This window comes from Penicillium cinerascens, assembly GCF_028974065.1.
Source record: "Penicillium cinerascens strain IBT 15544 chromosome Unknown contig_5_segment0_segment0, whole genome shotgun sequence".
NCBI lineage: Eukaryota > Fungi > Ascomycota > Eurotiomycetes > Eurotiales > Aspergillaceae > Penicillium > Penicillium cinerascens.
In genome coordinates, this window is record NW_026695294.1 from 3,575,241 (window position 1) to 3,589,795 (window position 14,555).

At 50.6% G+C, this 14,555-nt stretch overlaps 7 protein-coding genes across 7 annotated transcripts; 4 read left to right on the forward strand and 3 right to left on the reverse strand.

Moving 5' to 3' along the window:
• Positions 1–55: 55 nt before the first annotated feature.
• N7498_005833 (uncharacterized protein) lies at positions 56–712 on the forward strand (the record flags this gene model as incomplete). Its single annotated transcript, XM_058452895.1, has 2 exons — positions 56–249; positions 322–712. The coding sequence occupies 2 exons, from the start codon at positions 56–58 to the stop codon at positions 710–712; spliced, it is 585 nt and encodes a 194-aa protein (XP_058309433.1).
• Positions 713–1,523: 811 nt separating this feature from the next.
• N7498_005834 (Hsp70 family protein) lies at positions 1,524–4,466 on the forward strand (the record flags this gene model as incomplete). The annotated part of the gene is made up of 1 exon (XM_058452896.1): positions 1,524–4,466. The coding sequence occupies one exon, from the start codon at positions 1,524–1,526 to the stop codon at positions 4,464–4,466; it is 2,943 nt and encodes a 980-aa protein (XP_058309434.1).
• Positions 4,467–4,750: 284 nt separating this feature from the next.
• On the reverse strand, positions 4,751–6,350 carry N7498_005835 (NAD-dependent succinate-semialdehyde dehydrogenase; the record flags this gene model as incomplete). The annotated part of the gene is made up of 3 exons (XM_058452897.1): positions 4,751–6,129; positions 6,187–6,274; positions 6,327–6,350. 3 exons carry the CDS (start codon positions 6,348–6,350, stop codon positions 4,751–4,753), a joined length of 1,491 nt encoding a protein of 496 aa, XP_058309435.1.
• Positions 6,351–7,106: 756 nt separating this feature from the next.
• Positions 7,107–8,075, forward strand: N7498_005836 (homoserine dehydrogenase; the record flags this gene model as incomplete). The annotated part of the gene is made up of 1 exon (XM_058452898.1): positions 7,107–8,075. The coding sequence occupies one exon, from the start codon at positions 7,107–7,109 to the stop codon at positions 8,073–8,075; it is 969 nt and encodes a 322-aa protein (XP_058309436.1).
• A 116-nt stretch (positions 8,076–8,191) lies between these two features.
• On the reverse strand, positions 8,192–9,835 carry N7498_005837 (bZIP transcription factor; the record flags this gene model as incomplete). Its single annotated transcript, XM_058452899.1, has 3 exons — positions 8,192–8,930; positions 8,980–9,714; positions 9,768–9,835. 3 exons carry the CDS (start codon positions 9,833–9,835, stop codon positions 8,192–8,194), a joined length of 1,542 nt encoding a protein of 513 aa, XP_058309437.1.
• Positions 9,836–11,324: 1,489 nt separating this feature from the next.
• Positions 11,325–13,135, forward strand: N7498_005838 (cytochrome P450; the record flags this gene model as incomplete). Its single annotated transcript, XM_058452900.1, has 4 exons — positions 11,325–11,636; positions 11,689–12,051; positions 12,110–12,949; positions 13,001–13,135. The coding sequence occupies 4 exons, from the start codon at positions 11,325–11,327 to the stop codon at positions 13,133–13,135; spliced, it is 1,650 nt and encodes a 549-aa protein (XP_058309438.1).
• Positions 13,136–13,226: 91 nt separating this feature from the next.
• N7498_005839 (uncharacterized protein) lies at positions 13,227–13,916 on the reverse strand (the record flags this gene model as incomplete). The annotated part of the gene is made up of 1 exon (XM_058452901.1): positions 13,227–13,916. One exon carries the CDS (start codon positions 13,914–13,916, stop codon positions 13,227–13,229), a length of 690 nt encoding a protein of 229 aa, XP_058309439.1.
• Positions 13,917–14,555: the final 639 nt, after the last annotated feature.

The following is a 14,555-nucleotide window of genomic DNA, read 5'->3' on the forward strand; positions in this document are numbered from 1 at the left end:
CGACTTCAATGACGACTCCATGTGAGACTACAACGACTACTCCCACCACCACCCCATGCGAGTCTACTACAACGACGACTTCAATGACGACTCCATGCGAGACCACTACTACGACTACTCCCACAACCACCCCATGCGAGTCTACTACAACGACGACTTCAATGACGACCCCATGCGAAACGTCTACAGTGCCAACGCCGCCTCCTGTCACTACTATGACGGTTACTTACACCACGACCACCTGCCCTGGTAAGTAAAATCTGCAGATATAGTAGTACCCTAGTTGCTAATTTAGACAGTCACCTGGAGCACAATCACTAGTGGCTCGACTATTGTCACCACTCCGGTGACCCAGACCAGCACTTTGACCGTTACCTCCGTGGTGACTTGCACCGAGGGATGCGTCGTGCCGACTACCCTGCCTGGTAATTCTGTTCCGTCTGTTCCTGGCTCAACAATCGTTGTCCCTGTTTCCACCTCTGTCGTGGTCCCTACTTCCAGCCCTGTCGTTGTTCCTGAAACTAGCGTACCGGTCCCTGAAGGGTCTTCGGCCGTTTCTGTGCCGGCCTCATCTGTCGCCGTTCCTTCGTCCTCTTCCAGCACGCCGCCTGCGCCTGCTCAAACATCCCAATTCAGCGGAGCCTCCTCTCAGTACAAGATGTCCTTGGCCGGTCTTATTCCCGGACTTGCTGTCTTCTTTGCGCTGCTTTAATAACTTTGTGATATAGCCATAGACAACATGGCATTGTTGAGGTCGAGAGTATACGAAGGAAAAAGAAAAACCCAAAAAAATTGGATTCTTGGGACTGGGGGGAAAGTGGATGACCCAGTATTAATACCCTAATATCCACCCTCTCCACCCCGGCAGAGGGTGGTGGTTCTCTGATTTGGTTTCTGACTATCACGGACGTTCCTTACAAATACAATATCTAGTTAGTGATTTAATTGGCCTTCAATCTGATGATATACTTTTCCAACCTTTCTTGAGTAGACCAGTAAACCAACAATTCTTTTGAGCACTTTTTGTTTACAGCTTCAGCTAATTCGACATGTTTGCTGGATGTACGGAGTATATAGGCCCGTCCCAGTTGGACCCGACTAGGGCTCTGACGTAAGCGCATGGGCAACGTGCAAACGGTGCAAACACCGGAGATCCTGATCGGACCCGTGGCCTTAGATGCGCCGTGTGCTTCTTTTGACAAGTGGCCACAGCATCCCTCGCGCCCGGATGGCTTGATTTATGTGAATTCGTATCTTCATCTCCTTCAATTTTCTTTCGAATCCTTATCCTAACCTCCCCCGCCCATTTCGAACCGATCTCATAGCAAAATATCCGCTTTCCGTCTGGCGCAAGGCCAGCGTTCCACCAACACACGGCTTAGCGATCTGGTGGAGCGGGGTGATTTCTGCTTGATCTTTTGTGCTTATATACAGCTGGATTAATGTGCGCCGAACCTCTCCTTGAGAGCCCAATCTTTGAATGAATAATTGGCTCATCTCAGTGCGCAGCTTAGACATAGACCATGGCTCTCCCGGGCCACCGACGGTTACCGACCTCCCCTTTCCTCTCCCTCGTGATCTTTCCCTTCTTGATCTTCCTGATCAGCTTCGTTGGACAAGCTTCCGCTGCTGGATCTGCGGTTATTGGAGTCGATGTCGGCACCGAATACCTGAAAGCCGCGCTCGTGAAACCCGGCATTCCCCTCGAGATCGTTCTGTCCAAGGATTCGAAGCGCAAGGAGACAGCTGCCATCGCATTCAAGCCGACAAGGGACACCAGCGCGCCTTTCCCTGAACGATTCTACGGCGGAAATGCGCTTGCCCTGGCGGCTCGGTATCCGGATGATGTTTACAGCAACCTGAAGACCCTCCTGGGGGTCCAATTCAATGACGGAAACGACGAAACGGTCAAGGGCTACTGGAGCCGGTTTCCAGCCCTGAAGCTCGAGAGTGCCCCTGATGGCCGCGGTTCTGTCGCCCTACGCAGCAACAGACTCGGAGAGGCGGAGAAGAAGGACGCGTTCTTGGTCGAGGAGATTCTGGCCATGCAACTGCAGGAAGTCAAGTCCAACGCAGACATACTGGCTGGTAAGGGCTCGGATATTCGTGATGTCGTCATCACCTATCCTGTCTTCTACACCGCGGAGGAGAAGAGAAGTCTTGAGCTGGCGGCCGAACTGGCCGGGTTGAACATCGAGGCTTTTGTCAGTGATGGATTGGCTGTTGGATTGAACTACGCCACTACTCGGAAGTTCCCTAGTGTCTCGGATGGAGAGAAGCCCGAGTACCATGTTATCTTTGACATGGGTGCTGGATCGACTACCGCCAGCGTGTTGCGCTTTCAGAGTCGCCAAGTCAAGGATTTCGGCAAGTTCAACAAGACTGTCCAGGAAGTTCATGTTATGGGAGCTGGTTGGGATAGGACGCTTGGTGGGGATTCCCTGAATGACCTTATTGTCAACGACATGGTGGAGAAGCTGGTCGATGACAAGAAACTTAAGGGCAAGGTTACCGCGGAACAAGTGAAGGCCCACGGCAAGACCATGGCGAGACTCTGGAAGGATGCCGAAAAAGTCCGACAGGTTCTGAGCGCCAACACCGAAACTTCCACCAGCTTCGAGGGTCTGTATGACGAGGACCTGAACTTCAAGTACAAGATCAGCCGCGCCACTTTTGAGAAGTTGGCTGCACATCACATTGCTCGTATTGGCGCTCCTCTGAAGGACTCTCTGGAGGCCGCCGGTCTAAACCTGGACAATATCGACTCTATTGTCTTGCACGGTGGATGTATCCGCACTCCCTTCGTCCAAAGGGAGCTAGAGAAGGTCTGCGGCTCGTCCAAGAAGCTCCGTACCAACGTCAACGCTGATGAGGCGGCTGTCTTTGGTGCCGCCTTCAAGGGTGCTGCCCTCAGCCCCAGCTTCCGTGTCAAGGACATCCGCGCCTACGATGCGGCTTCGTACCCTATCACGCTGAAGTGGAACTCGGATGGCAAGGACCGAACCCAGAAACTATTCACTGCCACTTCCCAGGTTGGCCCTGAGAAGCAGGTCACTCTGAAGAACCTGGATGATTTTGAATTTAGTTTCTACCAGCAGATTGATCAGGGTCGAGACAGCCGACCCGTTCTAAGCGTCGAAACCCAAAACCTTACCGCGTCTGTGAACAAGCTGAAGGATACATTTGGCTGCGCAGCCGCAAACATCACAACCAAATTCGCTATTCGTCTCAGCCCCGTAAATGGCCTTCCCGAAGTCACCAGTGGCAATGTGAGCTGCGAAGTCGAGGCCGAGAAGAAGGGAATTGTCGACGATGTCAAGGGCTTCTTTGGTCTTGGCTCTAAAAAGGGAGACCAGCAGCCTCTTGGTGAAGATGGCGAGCCCAGCGAGTCGATCACTCTCGAGGCTGAAGCTGAGTCCTCAACCGCCTCTTCTGCCACCACCGCTACTGCTACCGCCGCTAAGGATGCTGCGAAAGCATCTACACAGCCCAAGCTTGAGATTATCCCCATCAGCTTGAAGTCGACCCCGCTTGGAACTAAGACTCCTTCTGCCTCTGAGCTGGGTCGCATTCGCAGTCGCCTGTCGGCCTTTGATGCCTCTGACCGCGATCGTATTCTCCGCGAAGAGGCTCTCAATGAGCTGGAGGCTTTCATCTACCGGAGCCGGGATCTCGCCGATAACGAAGAGTTCGTCAAGGCTGTCAAGGGCGACGACTTGGCCATCCTTCAGGACAATGTTGCCAAGGCTAGCGACTGGCTCTACGAAGACAGCGATAATGCCAAGACTGCGGAATTCCAGTCAAAGCTGAAGGATTTGAAGTCCATCGTCAACCCGGCTCTCAAGCGGATGAAGGAGTCTACCGACCGTCCGGCGCGTGTGGAGCTTCTCAGGGACATGCTCAAGAACGCCGAGTCCATGAAGCAGTTGATCGAGAGTCAAATCGCCACCGACGAGGAGAGCTACTCATCCTCCCTCTCCGCGTCGAGCACCTCGACCACTGAATCGGAGACCAGCTCGGCCACCGCCGCGACCCCGGCTGCCTCTGATGATCTCGAGGACCTTGATGATGACTCATACTCGACCACCGCTTCTTCAAAGACCACCAAGTCGGCCGCTAGCGCCAAGCCCACTGGCCCCAAGTATACCCTCTTTACCCCCAGCGACCTCAGCTCCCTGACCCAGGCCTTCGAGTCCACCAAGCCCTGGCTCGAGGCCCAGCTCGCACTTCAAGAAAAGCTCGCTGGCTCGGATGACCCCGCTCTGACTGTCGTGGACATCGACTCACGTCTGCGCGAGTTCGAGCGCATTCTCAACCGCATGTATGAGCGCATGACTGCGGCCGCTGGCAAGCAGTCTAAGAAAAACAGCAGCAAGAAGGGCAAGAAGGATAAGCCCGAGGCTGATAAGAGCAAGGCCAAGGAGAAGGAGAAGGCCCAGGACGATACTCGGAAGGATGAGCTCTAAGCCTTTTCTTTCGTCATCCTTTTCGAATATTGTAAGCTGTTGGAAGTATAAAGCATGATTTCCATATCCCGTGTGCCATACACTCATGCCATGTTTCAAATATTAGAGAAAGAATTTGCAATGGAGTTCGGGACTGGGGATTTACTGGTCCTAGGACTTATTTTTTCTTTCACCCTTTTCAGTTTACTTCATGGTTAGAACCGCTTGTCATTAAAAAAGCATATGTCCCAATTTCTAGTTGTCATACATGTTCCATCTTATCTCCAAGATCAGCTTTCATGGCTTCATGCCCCAACTGTCAAAGTTCCAGTCTTGGAAATCAAGTATTCCTCGATCGCAACATCTTTGCCAGCTTCCTTGCCATAACCAGACTCCTTGATACCGCCAAACGGAGACTCGGCGCAAGACGAGTTGCCTGTATTCATGCCAATCATTCCAGCCTCGAGATTCTCGAGGAGTCTCCAAGTCCGATCAACGCTCTTGGTAAAGAAGTAAGAGGCCAACCCCATGGAAGTATCGTTAGCCATCTGTACAGCCTCTTCCTCCGTATCAAACTTATAGAGCCCCAGCAACGGACCGAAGATTTCCTCCCGGGTAGTCAGCATCTCCGAGGTCATACCCGAGATAATAGTCGGCTCGAAGAAATGTCCGTTCAATTGTGCAGGCTTCTTTCCACCACAGAGAACCTTGCCGCCGCGCTTAACGGCATCTTTCACATGGCGCTCCAGCTTCTCAATGCCACGGCTAGTCGTCAGAGGACCCATCGTCGTTGAGGGATCAGTTCCATGCCCGACACGAATCTTTTGAGTCGTTGCCTCGGTAATCATCCGTGTGAATTTGTCATGCACGCCGCTTTGCACATAGACGCGATTGGCGTGTGTACACGCCTGGCCCGCAGTGCGCCATTTGAGAATCATCAATGCATTCACGGCCTGTTCGAGGTCTCCATCGTCGAAGACGATGAAGGGGCAGTTGCCACCCAATTCCATGGTGACCTTCTTCAGCCCTTCGCTGCAGTGCTTCGCCACGATACTGCCCACCCTCGTACTTCCAGTGAATGTCACCTTCCGCACCAAAGGGTGCTTGCAGAGCCTCTCGCTAACAGCGGGCGTATTCTCATTGTCGGTGGAAATCACATTCAAAACGCCAGCGGGCAGTCCAGCGCGGATGGCAAGGTCTGCAAGCGCATTAACACTGAGAGGAGTCTCCGGCGAAGGCTTCACGATCATCGAGCACCCAGCGGCCAGAGCGGCAGCGACCTTTCGGATAATCATAGCAACTGGGAAATTCCACGGGACAAGAGCCACGCTAACTCCGATGGGCTGCTTAATGACGAATGTGCGCCGGTCTGAGATTGAAGGCTGCGCAACTGAGCCCCGAATGCGCTCAGCTTCGCCCGCGAACCACCATGCAAAGCCCAAGGCATAGTCGACTTCGCCGAGGGCTTCCACCATGGGCTTGCCAGTCTCGTAGACCATGATCTTGGCGATGTCTTCGCGTGCATTGGCGATCAGCTCGTGCCACTTGAGCAGAATCTTGGCTCGTGTGCGCGGGTTCTCCAATCGGTAGCCCTCGAAGGCTTTTTGGGAGGTGACGACGTATTGGTCTACATCGGCGACTTCGTTTGTGGGACAGGCGGCAAAGACTTGTCTGGAGCCGGGATCTTGGTAGTTTATGGTTAGGATGTTAGACGGCTTTTACGGATCAGTGGGGCACTCACCTTCAACATCGAATGTCTTGCCCGATTGAGCTTGCACCCATTTTCCATTCAGCAATGAAGCCTCATGAAGCAGCGATGGGTCATTCAGCTATGAAAATTAGCACAGGGTTCAAGCAGGGCGAAGTCTCAAAAGTAATTACCTGCAACAGGTCGTAATTGGTCATGGTGGCTGTCGAACTCATGATGGGACGATATCTTTCTTCACTCAGAGTCTCTGATTTACACGAATGCCACATTCCTGGGGCTTTATATGCCATAGTAGACTCCAACCACCTCCTCATTCATAGAATCGGAGTCATTGCTCGGTTGCCATCGGCCACGGTCAACCTCCGTCGGTCACCGTCCGATGCTGGATTTTGCAGATCAGTTGTAGCTCATTGATGATTACTCTTTAGGCATAATCAGGTACTTTTCTCATCTGCAGTAATGATATTCCCGAGAGTGTAGTGCCGGAAATACTTACGTCAGTGGTCGATTACAGTCAGGAACGGAGGTTGGTGAAGTGGGTTCATAAGCGTTCGGTTACCTAACTATGCAAATCTCCTTTGGGGTCACCAATACAACGACATTAAGTGCTTAGTAGCTAAAAAGATACACTGCTAGATGGTTGGGGCGATCTTTTATGTTACACGGTGGTGTTCTACCCCCACTCATGTTTAAAGATCTGGCTCTCCCTGTCCAGGATCATGCAAGCTTTGTACATCTAATTCCTTTGTTTTTGACCGAAGAGATCTTTCAAATGGCACCTAAACAGGTCAATATCGCCATTATTGGTAGGCTACTGTTCTGTCATAGTTTACCTTGATCTGAAGACTGATGTACTTGCAGGTACTGGAGGTGTGGGATCGGTCTTCGTTTCTCAACTGGCCTGGTTGTCAAAAAACTCGCCTTCAACCCACTTGAGCCTGTGCTATATTGCCATGATCGATAAAGCCTTATATCACCAAGATTACTCCGAGATTGATATTGACACCGCTCTCGCTACATTGGAGTCAACAGGGTCTCCACCACCGAAAATCCCCGAAATCATCGAATACTTAGCCGGGGCACCACACAAAGTCGTCCTCGTTGATAACACCAGTGCTAGTAGTCTAGCGGAGGCATATCCGGCTTTCCTGAAGAGGGGTATCAGCATCATCACCCCAAACAAGAAAGCTTTCTCCGGAAGCTATGAGCTATGGCAGGATATCTTCAGATCAGCCAAGTCGGGTGGATCTATGGTGTTCCATGAGTCGTCTGTCGGTGCAGGCATGCCCATCATCTCGACAATTAAGGAGCTCGTACAGACCGGCGATGAAGTCACACGTATCGAGGGTGTCTTCAGCGGTACCATGTCCTTCCTTTTCAACTCATTCGCTCCAACTTCGGGCTCTGGCGGCAAGTGGTCGGACAATGTGAAAAGGGCAAAGGAGTTGGGCTTCACCGAGCCTGACCCTCGCGATGATCTGAACGGTCTCGACGTCGCGCGAAAGTTGACCATTCTTGGTCGACTTGCCGGTCTCCCCATTGAATCTCCATCTTCGTTCCCTGTGCAGAGTTTGATTCCGGATGAGCTCAAGGATGTGGCCAGTGGTCATGAATTCGTCAGCAAGCTTCTTGATTTCGACAACCAAATGGAGGCGCAGAAAATTGCAGCCCAGAAGGAAGGAAAGGTTGTGCGTTTCGTTGGTAGCATTGAAGTAGCTACTAAAGAGGTCAAGGTTGGACTGGAATGGTTTGATCCGATGCATCCCATCGCCACCCTCAAGGGCAGTGATAACATCATCAGTTTCTACACCAAGAGGTACGGAGATATGCCGCTCACAATCCGCGGTGCGGGAGCTGGAGGCGATGTCACTGCTATGGGTGTGACGGGGGACCTGCTTAAGGTTCTGGCTCAGTTTAGGTAGTGTCGGAGGGGGATTTGTGTCCTTCCGGTACCAGCATTGAAAGGCGAGGTTATCGGGCAAAGACAGTTCAATCTTATTAATATCATCATATGTTCAAACAGATCAATCAAACAAGCTCAACAAGCAAGCAATGTTGTACACATGGGGGCGTCATAAGAAAAATCAATGAAGTTGCGATATGTGTGGTACGTTTGAGAATCAAGAGGCATTGGATAGGTCAATCGAAGCTGAACATCTGGTCGTAAGGGGATGCCTTTGGCAGCAACATCGAAATTATGATCATAGAGTTCTGGATAGCTGCCGAAGAAGGCAGGATCAATCTTATAGTTTGAGATTCCGCGGTTCATGCTGAGCCGGTTAAAAACGGCCCTTGAACAAATTGGCGAGGAGAAGAGAGTTGCGACGTCGGGTGCTGGAAGAGCAGCGACCAAGTCATCCTCACTGGCTGGTGTCGTAAAATCAATATTTGGAACCAGATCGGTGACTCGGATGTACGCCTTGATCGCAGGGGAACCTTGGATCAAGTCGGACATCCACGCCTCGACGACGTAGCTGCTTACAGCATCACAGAATATCTGGTCGATCTGAGGATTTGCCGAATGGAGTTGAATTAGACGGTCGCGTATAGTGGGGAACGGTATCCAATCGATGACTTTTGGATACTGACACTGCAACTGCAGATTTGTTGGGCGATATTGCGGATGAATCTCGTTATAGGTATGTGTGCAGGGGTAGATTTGCCAGGCCGTCAAGTTGACGATATGGTAGAATCTCGTTTTCGCATACCAGCGCATGACATCTGGCCGAGTCATGCTATTGAACAAGGACAAGACCATGAGGACCTCATGGTAGAAGCTGTCAAGCAATTAACAATGTTCGAGATCTTTCATGGTGACCCACGCACAAATTGATATTAAGCGCCGAAGAGGGGCTGATCCTCTCCACCTTTCCTTTCAACAGTCGCTGGAGGGTTTGAATATGGTCGGAGAATGGAGAATTTGTCTCCATCCAGTTGCGACCACGAGTAATGCAGGAATCCTCGCTTCCAGTCAGGGCGTTCGCGTACGGCTCGGTGCCCATTTGATATTCAAAGGACCAAATGCTCGGTAGTTGCTGAGCAAGAGTGTTAAAACTTGCAGCCAAGTTCATTTCTGGGGACTGAGATGACGGACAAGCACTCTCGAAAAGGTTTTCAAGGGAGGGTGCAGGGCTTGTCAGAAGGTCATCGAATTGGGAATAGTTGCATGGTGCTGGTTGTAAGTTCCTCGGGCGCGAAACTTCCATCACAGGAGAACCGTTCTTCGCCTCTTTTGATGGAAGTTTTTGGGGCATATTGCTGACAATACTAGAAACAGGTTGCGATTGGTGCTCGCTGGAAATGCTGTCATGATCGTTCTGAGGAGATTCACCAAGAGCCGTCGATACATTGCCTGATAACGTTTGCATATTGACAATCAACCTGGCCAGCTTGGATTGCACTTCGATGAGATTCCTCCGAAGGTTGCTATTTTCCTCCTGCAATGCTCGGACTGTTTCATCGTACGGTCTGTCACTGGCGTCGGCATGATCCAGGAGCTCTCTCAGACGATCTGCTTGTCGGCGCCGAAATGCGCGCTGCGAAAGACGATTCCTCAACCTCCTTGGACGCCACTCGTTAGATAAAATCTTGAAGATTTATGAGTCGAGACATACTTCTTGTCAAGAACTTCACTCTCACGTTCATGCGCGGTTGAGGCCCGGGATCGACCCTTTGCAGTCATGTTGGCTAGACGTGACACGTGCTGATCACAATGCTGATTGCTCGTGGAATTAAGGGTTTGTCGCATCTCCGCATCGAGAATAAATTCCCCAAAATTGACTCTCCTCGGGAATAGCATGCGGGGTTATTCCCGAGACCCGGACACTACCGATCTCGGGAATGATAAACTATGAAGGGATCTGGTTTCCTAAGTAGGATGAGATGATGATAGAAGAAAGTTCAGTGTATCTTTTGTGGCTTTTCGTCCAGTGATATCAAGATATGAGTGGTGACTATTTGACTTTAACAGAAAGGGGGCTTCCAGACGGCCGTCTGGCGCGTCTATGTGCTCACAAGGTATGAAAAGGAGAAACGTCCTAATACAAAGAAGGCAACAGAATTAGCTCTTGCACATAGGATACGCAATGTTCTTCGCGATTAGGAACTCTGATACTTTCCCGCCTCATCTCATACCCGGAAGCAGTGAGCCAGCCACCATGGCCACCAATTCAGTTATCTGAGGTACCCAAGGGAGAAGACAGGTCGCTAAACCTTGTTGCTGCAGACGGAGATGCGAAGCTAACCCACACTCCTCATAACTTCAGCCGTTCACTAGCCATGCGTTAGGAATGTGATCTTCATATGTATGAGAGCACTACGAGAGCGCTCCAGAGGGAGTGCGAATCTGCTCTGAATTGAGAACATGCCGCAAGTGGAATTCCCCATTCGGAAGAACCGAGTAAATCGCTTGAGCGGAAATCGACCACAATAATTTTTGGTAGCTATAGTAGGAAGCCGTAGGGACGTCGGCAGTTGACACAGTGATGAAATCCCGTCGGTGCCAGATCTTCAGGCAGGCGGACCCCCGGACTTTCATCATCGCCCCACGTCGCCCCACGTCTAACGGATCCCCCACATAACCAAAGTCTGGTGCGTTCTGACACTTGAACGTGAGTATCTCTGAATATTATCGGTTATCGTGCGGACTTCATGCTCGGTTCGCATGATGGTATATGACGAAAATGAACAAAGTTAACGCTTCCTAGTTAAGGGCCATCGTGTTGGGCGAATTATACTTCCATGATCCCTTGAATGCCGCGTATATCATTGGTTCCCTGTTATCCGGGCTCGGGGCTCTGCGATGGGGGGTTTCCCCGGTCTAGCCGGGCTGGGTGGATATTCACGCGTTGTGGCGATGGCCGATTCGTCCTGGGGTTAAGTCCCGTCCAGTGAAGATGGTGAGGAGCTTGGGACTTCCTTCGTTTGATACCACCATTCACGAGGCCTTCGGATGGCATCAACTGCCGTGGAATGCCTCTAGCCCAGCTCTCGCGTCTTATTGCTTGCTGTACATTCAACATATATCAATAACTCTACCCACCCACTTAACCTGCCTTTGTTCCTCCGTCCCTTTCCCTTCTGCTGTAAATGATACATCTGCATCTCCTCTCTTCTATTGATATCCCTTCTAGCCTTTCTCGAGCGTCCCATCTTTTGATATCACTCTCAGAATGCAGGGGATTACGGATCACATCCTCAGACTGCTGTCCCAGCATTGGCTGCTCGTATCAGGGACCGCACTGCTTCTGTGGCTGGTCAAGAACAGATACCGAAACGGACTGAACAAGTACCCAGGTCCATTTTTGGCCTCTCTTACAGACTGGTGGCGTCTTTTTGATGTTTACGGCCGCCGTCCAGAACTCACACACCGAGCACTGCACAAGAAATATGGCGACGTCGTTCGGCTTGGGCCGAATGCTCTCTCGTTTTCTGATCCCAGTGCCCTCAAGTCAATCTACGGCTTGAACAAAGGATTCGTTAAAGTAAGTGTATTCACTCGCAGGAAGCATCTAGGCCATTACTGACTATGACAAGTCGGACTTTTATATTGTTCAACAATCCATCTCAAAGGGTCACCGTCTACAATCTCTCTTTAGCTCGACGAACAATGACTTCCATGCAAGATTCCGTAGATGTGTCAACTCAGCGTTTGCCATGTCTGCTTTGGTCCAGTATGAACCTTTTGTCGACAACACCACAAAGCTGTTCTTGGAGCAGACGAAAAAGATCTTCGTTGAAAACCCCGAAGGATGTGACTTTACCCAGTGGCTACAATTCTATGCCTTTGATGTGATTGGAGAGATCACCTACAGCAAGAGACACGGATTTGTTGAGAACAACAAGGACGTTGACGGTATCGTCGGGTACTTGTCCTGGTTGTTCCTCTATGTTGCACCCGTATGTTTCCCTAGATCAACTCCTGCTCAATATCCCGCTAACAGCATTTATTTTCCAGATTGGACAAATTCCATTCCTTGACCGGCTTCTTCTCAAGAATCCTATCTACCTCAAGCTCTCTCAGTGGGGCTTCATCGATGCCACCTTTCCCGTTGCGCGCTTTGCTAACAATCGCATGGCCGAGCGACTGCCACACTTGAGCAACGAAAAGCCAGAATCTCAAGAATCTCAGGCAGTAAGCGTGAAGTCACCGGACCTTCTTTCCAAGTTCCTGGCAGCCCATGAGTCCCACCCTGAATTCATGTCCCAAACCCTGGTCCAGACCATGGCTGTTAGCATGGCATTTGCTGGCTCCGAGACGACTGCTATCAGTCTGTCTGCCGTTTTCTACTTCTTGCTCAAGCATCCCGGAGCCTTGGCACGTCTCCGAGCAGAAATCGATGATGCCGCACGCGCTGGGGCCTTTGGTGACTCTGAGACTGGCCTTGTGACTTGGCATGAGAGCCAGGATCTCCCCTACCTTGACGCTTGCATCAAGGAGGCGTTCCGTCTGCATCCTGCCGCTGGTCTGCCATTGGAGCGGATCGTGCCAGAGGCTGGAGCGGAAATTTCCGGTCATTTCGTCCCCGGTGGAACTATCGTGGGCTGCTCGGCTTGGCTTATTCATATGAACAAGGGTGTCTTTGGTGAAGATGCGGAGATGTATCGCCCTGAACGATGGCTTCCAAATGAGGAAACTGTCAAGACGGAAATTGGCAAGACTGCGGAAGATCGCCGCATTAAGGAAATGAACGGGACTATGTTCCAGTTTGGTATGGGCAGTCGGACCTGCATTGGAAAGAACATCAGTCTCCTGGAGATCTATAAGCTTGTACCCAGCATGTTGCGGAGATTTGAGGTATGTTCTTCTTACACCTTGTATGGTGCCACGACTAATCAGCATCTCTAGATTCAATTCAAGGATCCAAATCAAGAGTGGGAATTGGTCAATGCTTGGTTTGTGAAACAGAAGAACTTTACGACGACTTTCAAGCTTCGAGAAATTGTCAAGGCAGATAACATCGTCGATCCCACAGCGTCTTGAGGCGACCGGCCTCTTTGTTAAATAGAAGTCATTCGGCACAAAATTCGATCCATTATGCATTAAGCTCATTTCAACTCATAGTGAAACCCCACTAGATGATCTGGTAATCCTTTTCAAATGCAGAAAGGTTGACCTCATCCAATAGACATCTCTCATTGATGTAAGATGTACAATCATCACACACAGGCCCCTCCTGGATTTCTGTTTCGCTCGTCTGATACCCCATAATAGCATGCTTGCACGTATCCTCGGAGATCTCGGGTCCACCAATGTACTCGCAGTCAAAAAGAGCTGAGAGGCAAGAGTCTTCACGGAGACACTCCTCGGTTGACTTTTTGCAAGCATCTCCCTCGGAAAATTCCGTATAGGCTTCCGGGTTGATATGACACCGTCCATTAATAGCCGAGGTACAGTCCTGACAGACAGAGCCGTCGTAGCCTGTGAACAAATTGTTGCAATCGTTTTCGGACATCGGTCGACCTCCGACGGGCTCGCATGTGTTTAGAGCGTTGGAGCAGGATCCGAAGCTGCCGTCATTTTGGCATTCGTCCCAGGCAACGTTGCAGCTGTAGTATTGGCATGTCAATTTTTCGTCGTCGGTGCATTGAGTATTCCCGTTGGATAGTTTGGACGAGTCGCATATTCCGGTTGTCTCGCAGTACGATGGGTTGCCGATGTTTGTAGGGTAGTTGTCTCTGGTTGAGAGGGAGGCGAGGCGCGCAGGTGAGGCGTAGGTCATGCCGGCCAAGGTAAGGAGGAGTATAGTTGGCCTGAATAGCATGATGTGATGACTTTTGCTTGAGGATTAAGGAAATATTGATTATTGAGGAATATATGCACAGACTTAATGCGTGAAATAGGTACTTAACGGAATTATCGGGACCAAATCTTCGGTATAAGAGAAACCGGATGTACCGAAAACTACTTCACTCTGCATAGATCTGAAGTAGTATTCAATCGAAGTAAGACATGGACGTTAGCCAATAAAAGACAAGATAGTAAGTTTCCAGAAGCTCCGTTGCTATGTTGCAATCGAAGCCGGGGTGGATCAGCAGCACGACTCCAATTTTAGATTCCACGATGAACACTGCACGCTGTGGATTTGCAGACCCCGATGAATGACTTTCCGGAAATTTTAACTTCATCGGTTGACTGTCGGTATTCAGCCTGAACCCCACGTTACATGGCTGTTTCGGGATTGAGGAACGGAGAGCCTCGGTCACGGGTATGGTTCGACTCCATTGATAAGTACGGTACTGGTAGTCTATGACCAGAACAAAAACGTTCTTATTCAATTCCTATTTTTAACTTATAAGCGAGACCGGTTACTCAAGTACCCTGGACATGCAATGTAACAACTGTGTAACGGGTGCAGATCCTTGCAGGACCAGCATTCCCGGGAGAAACTCCAATCCCTAGA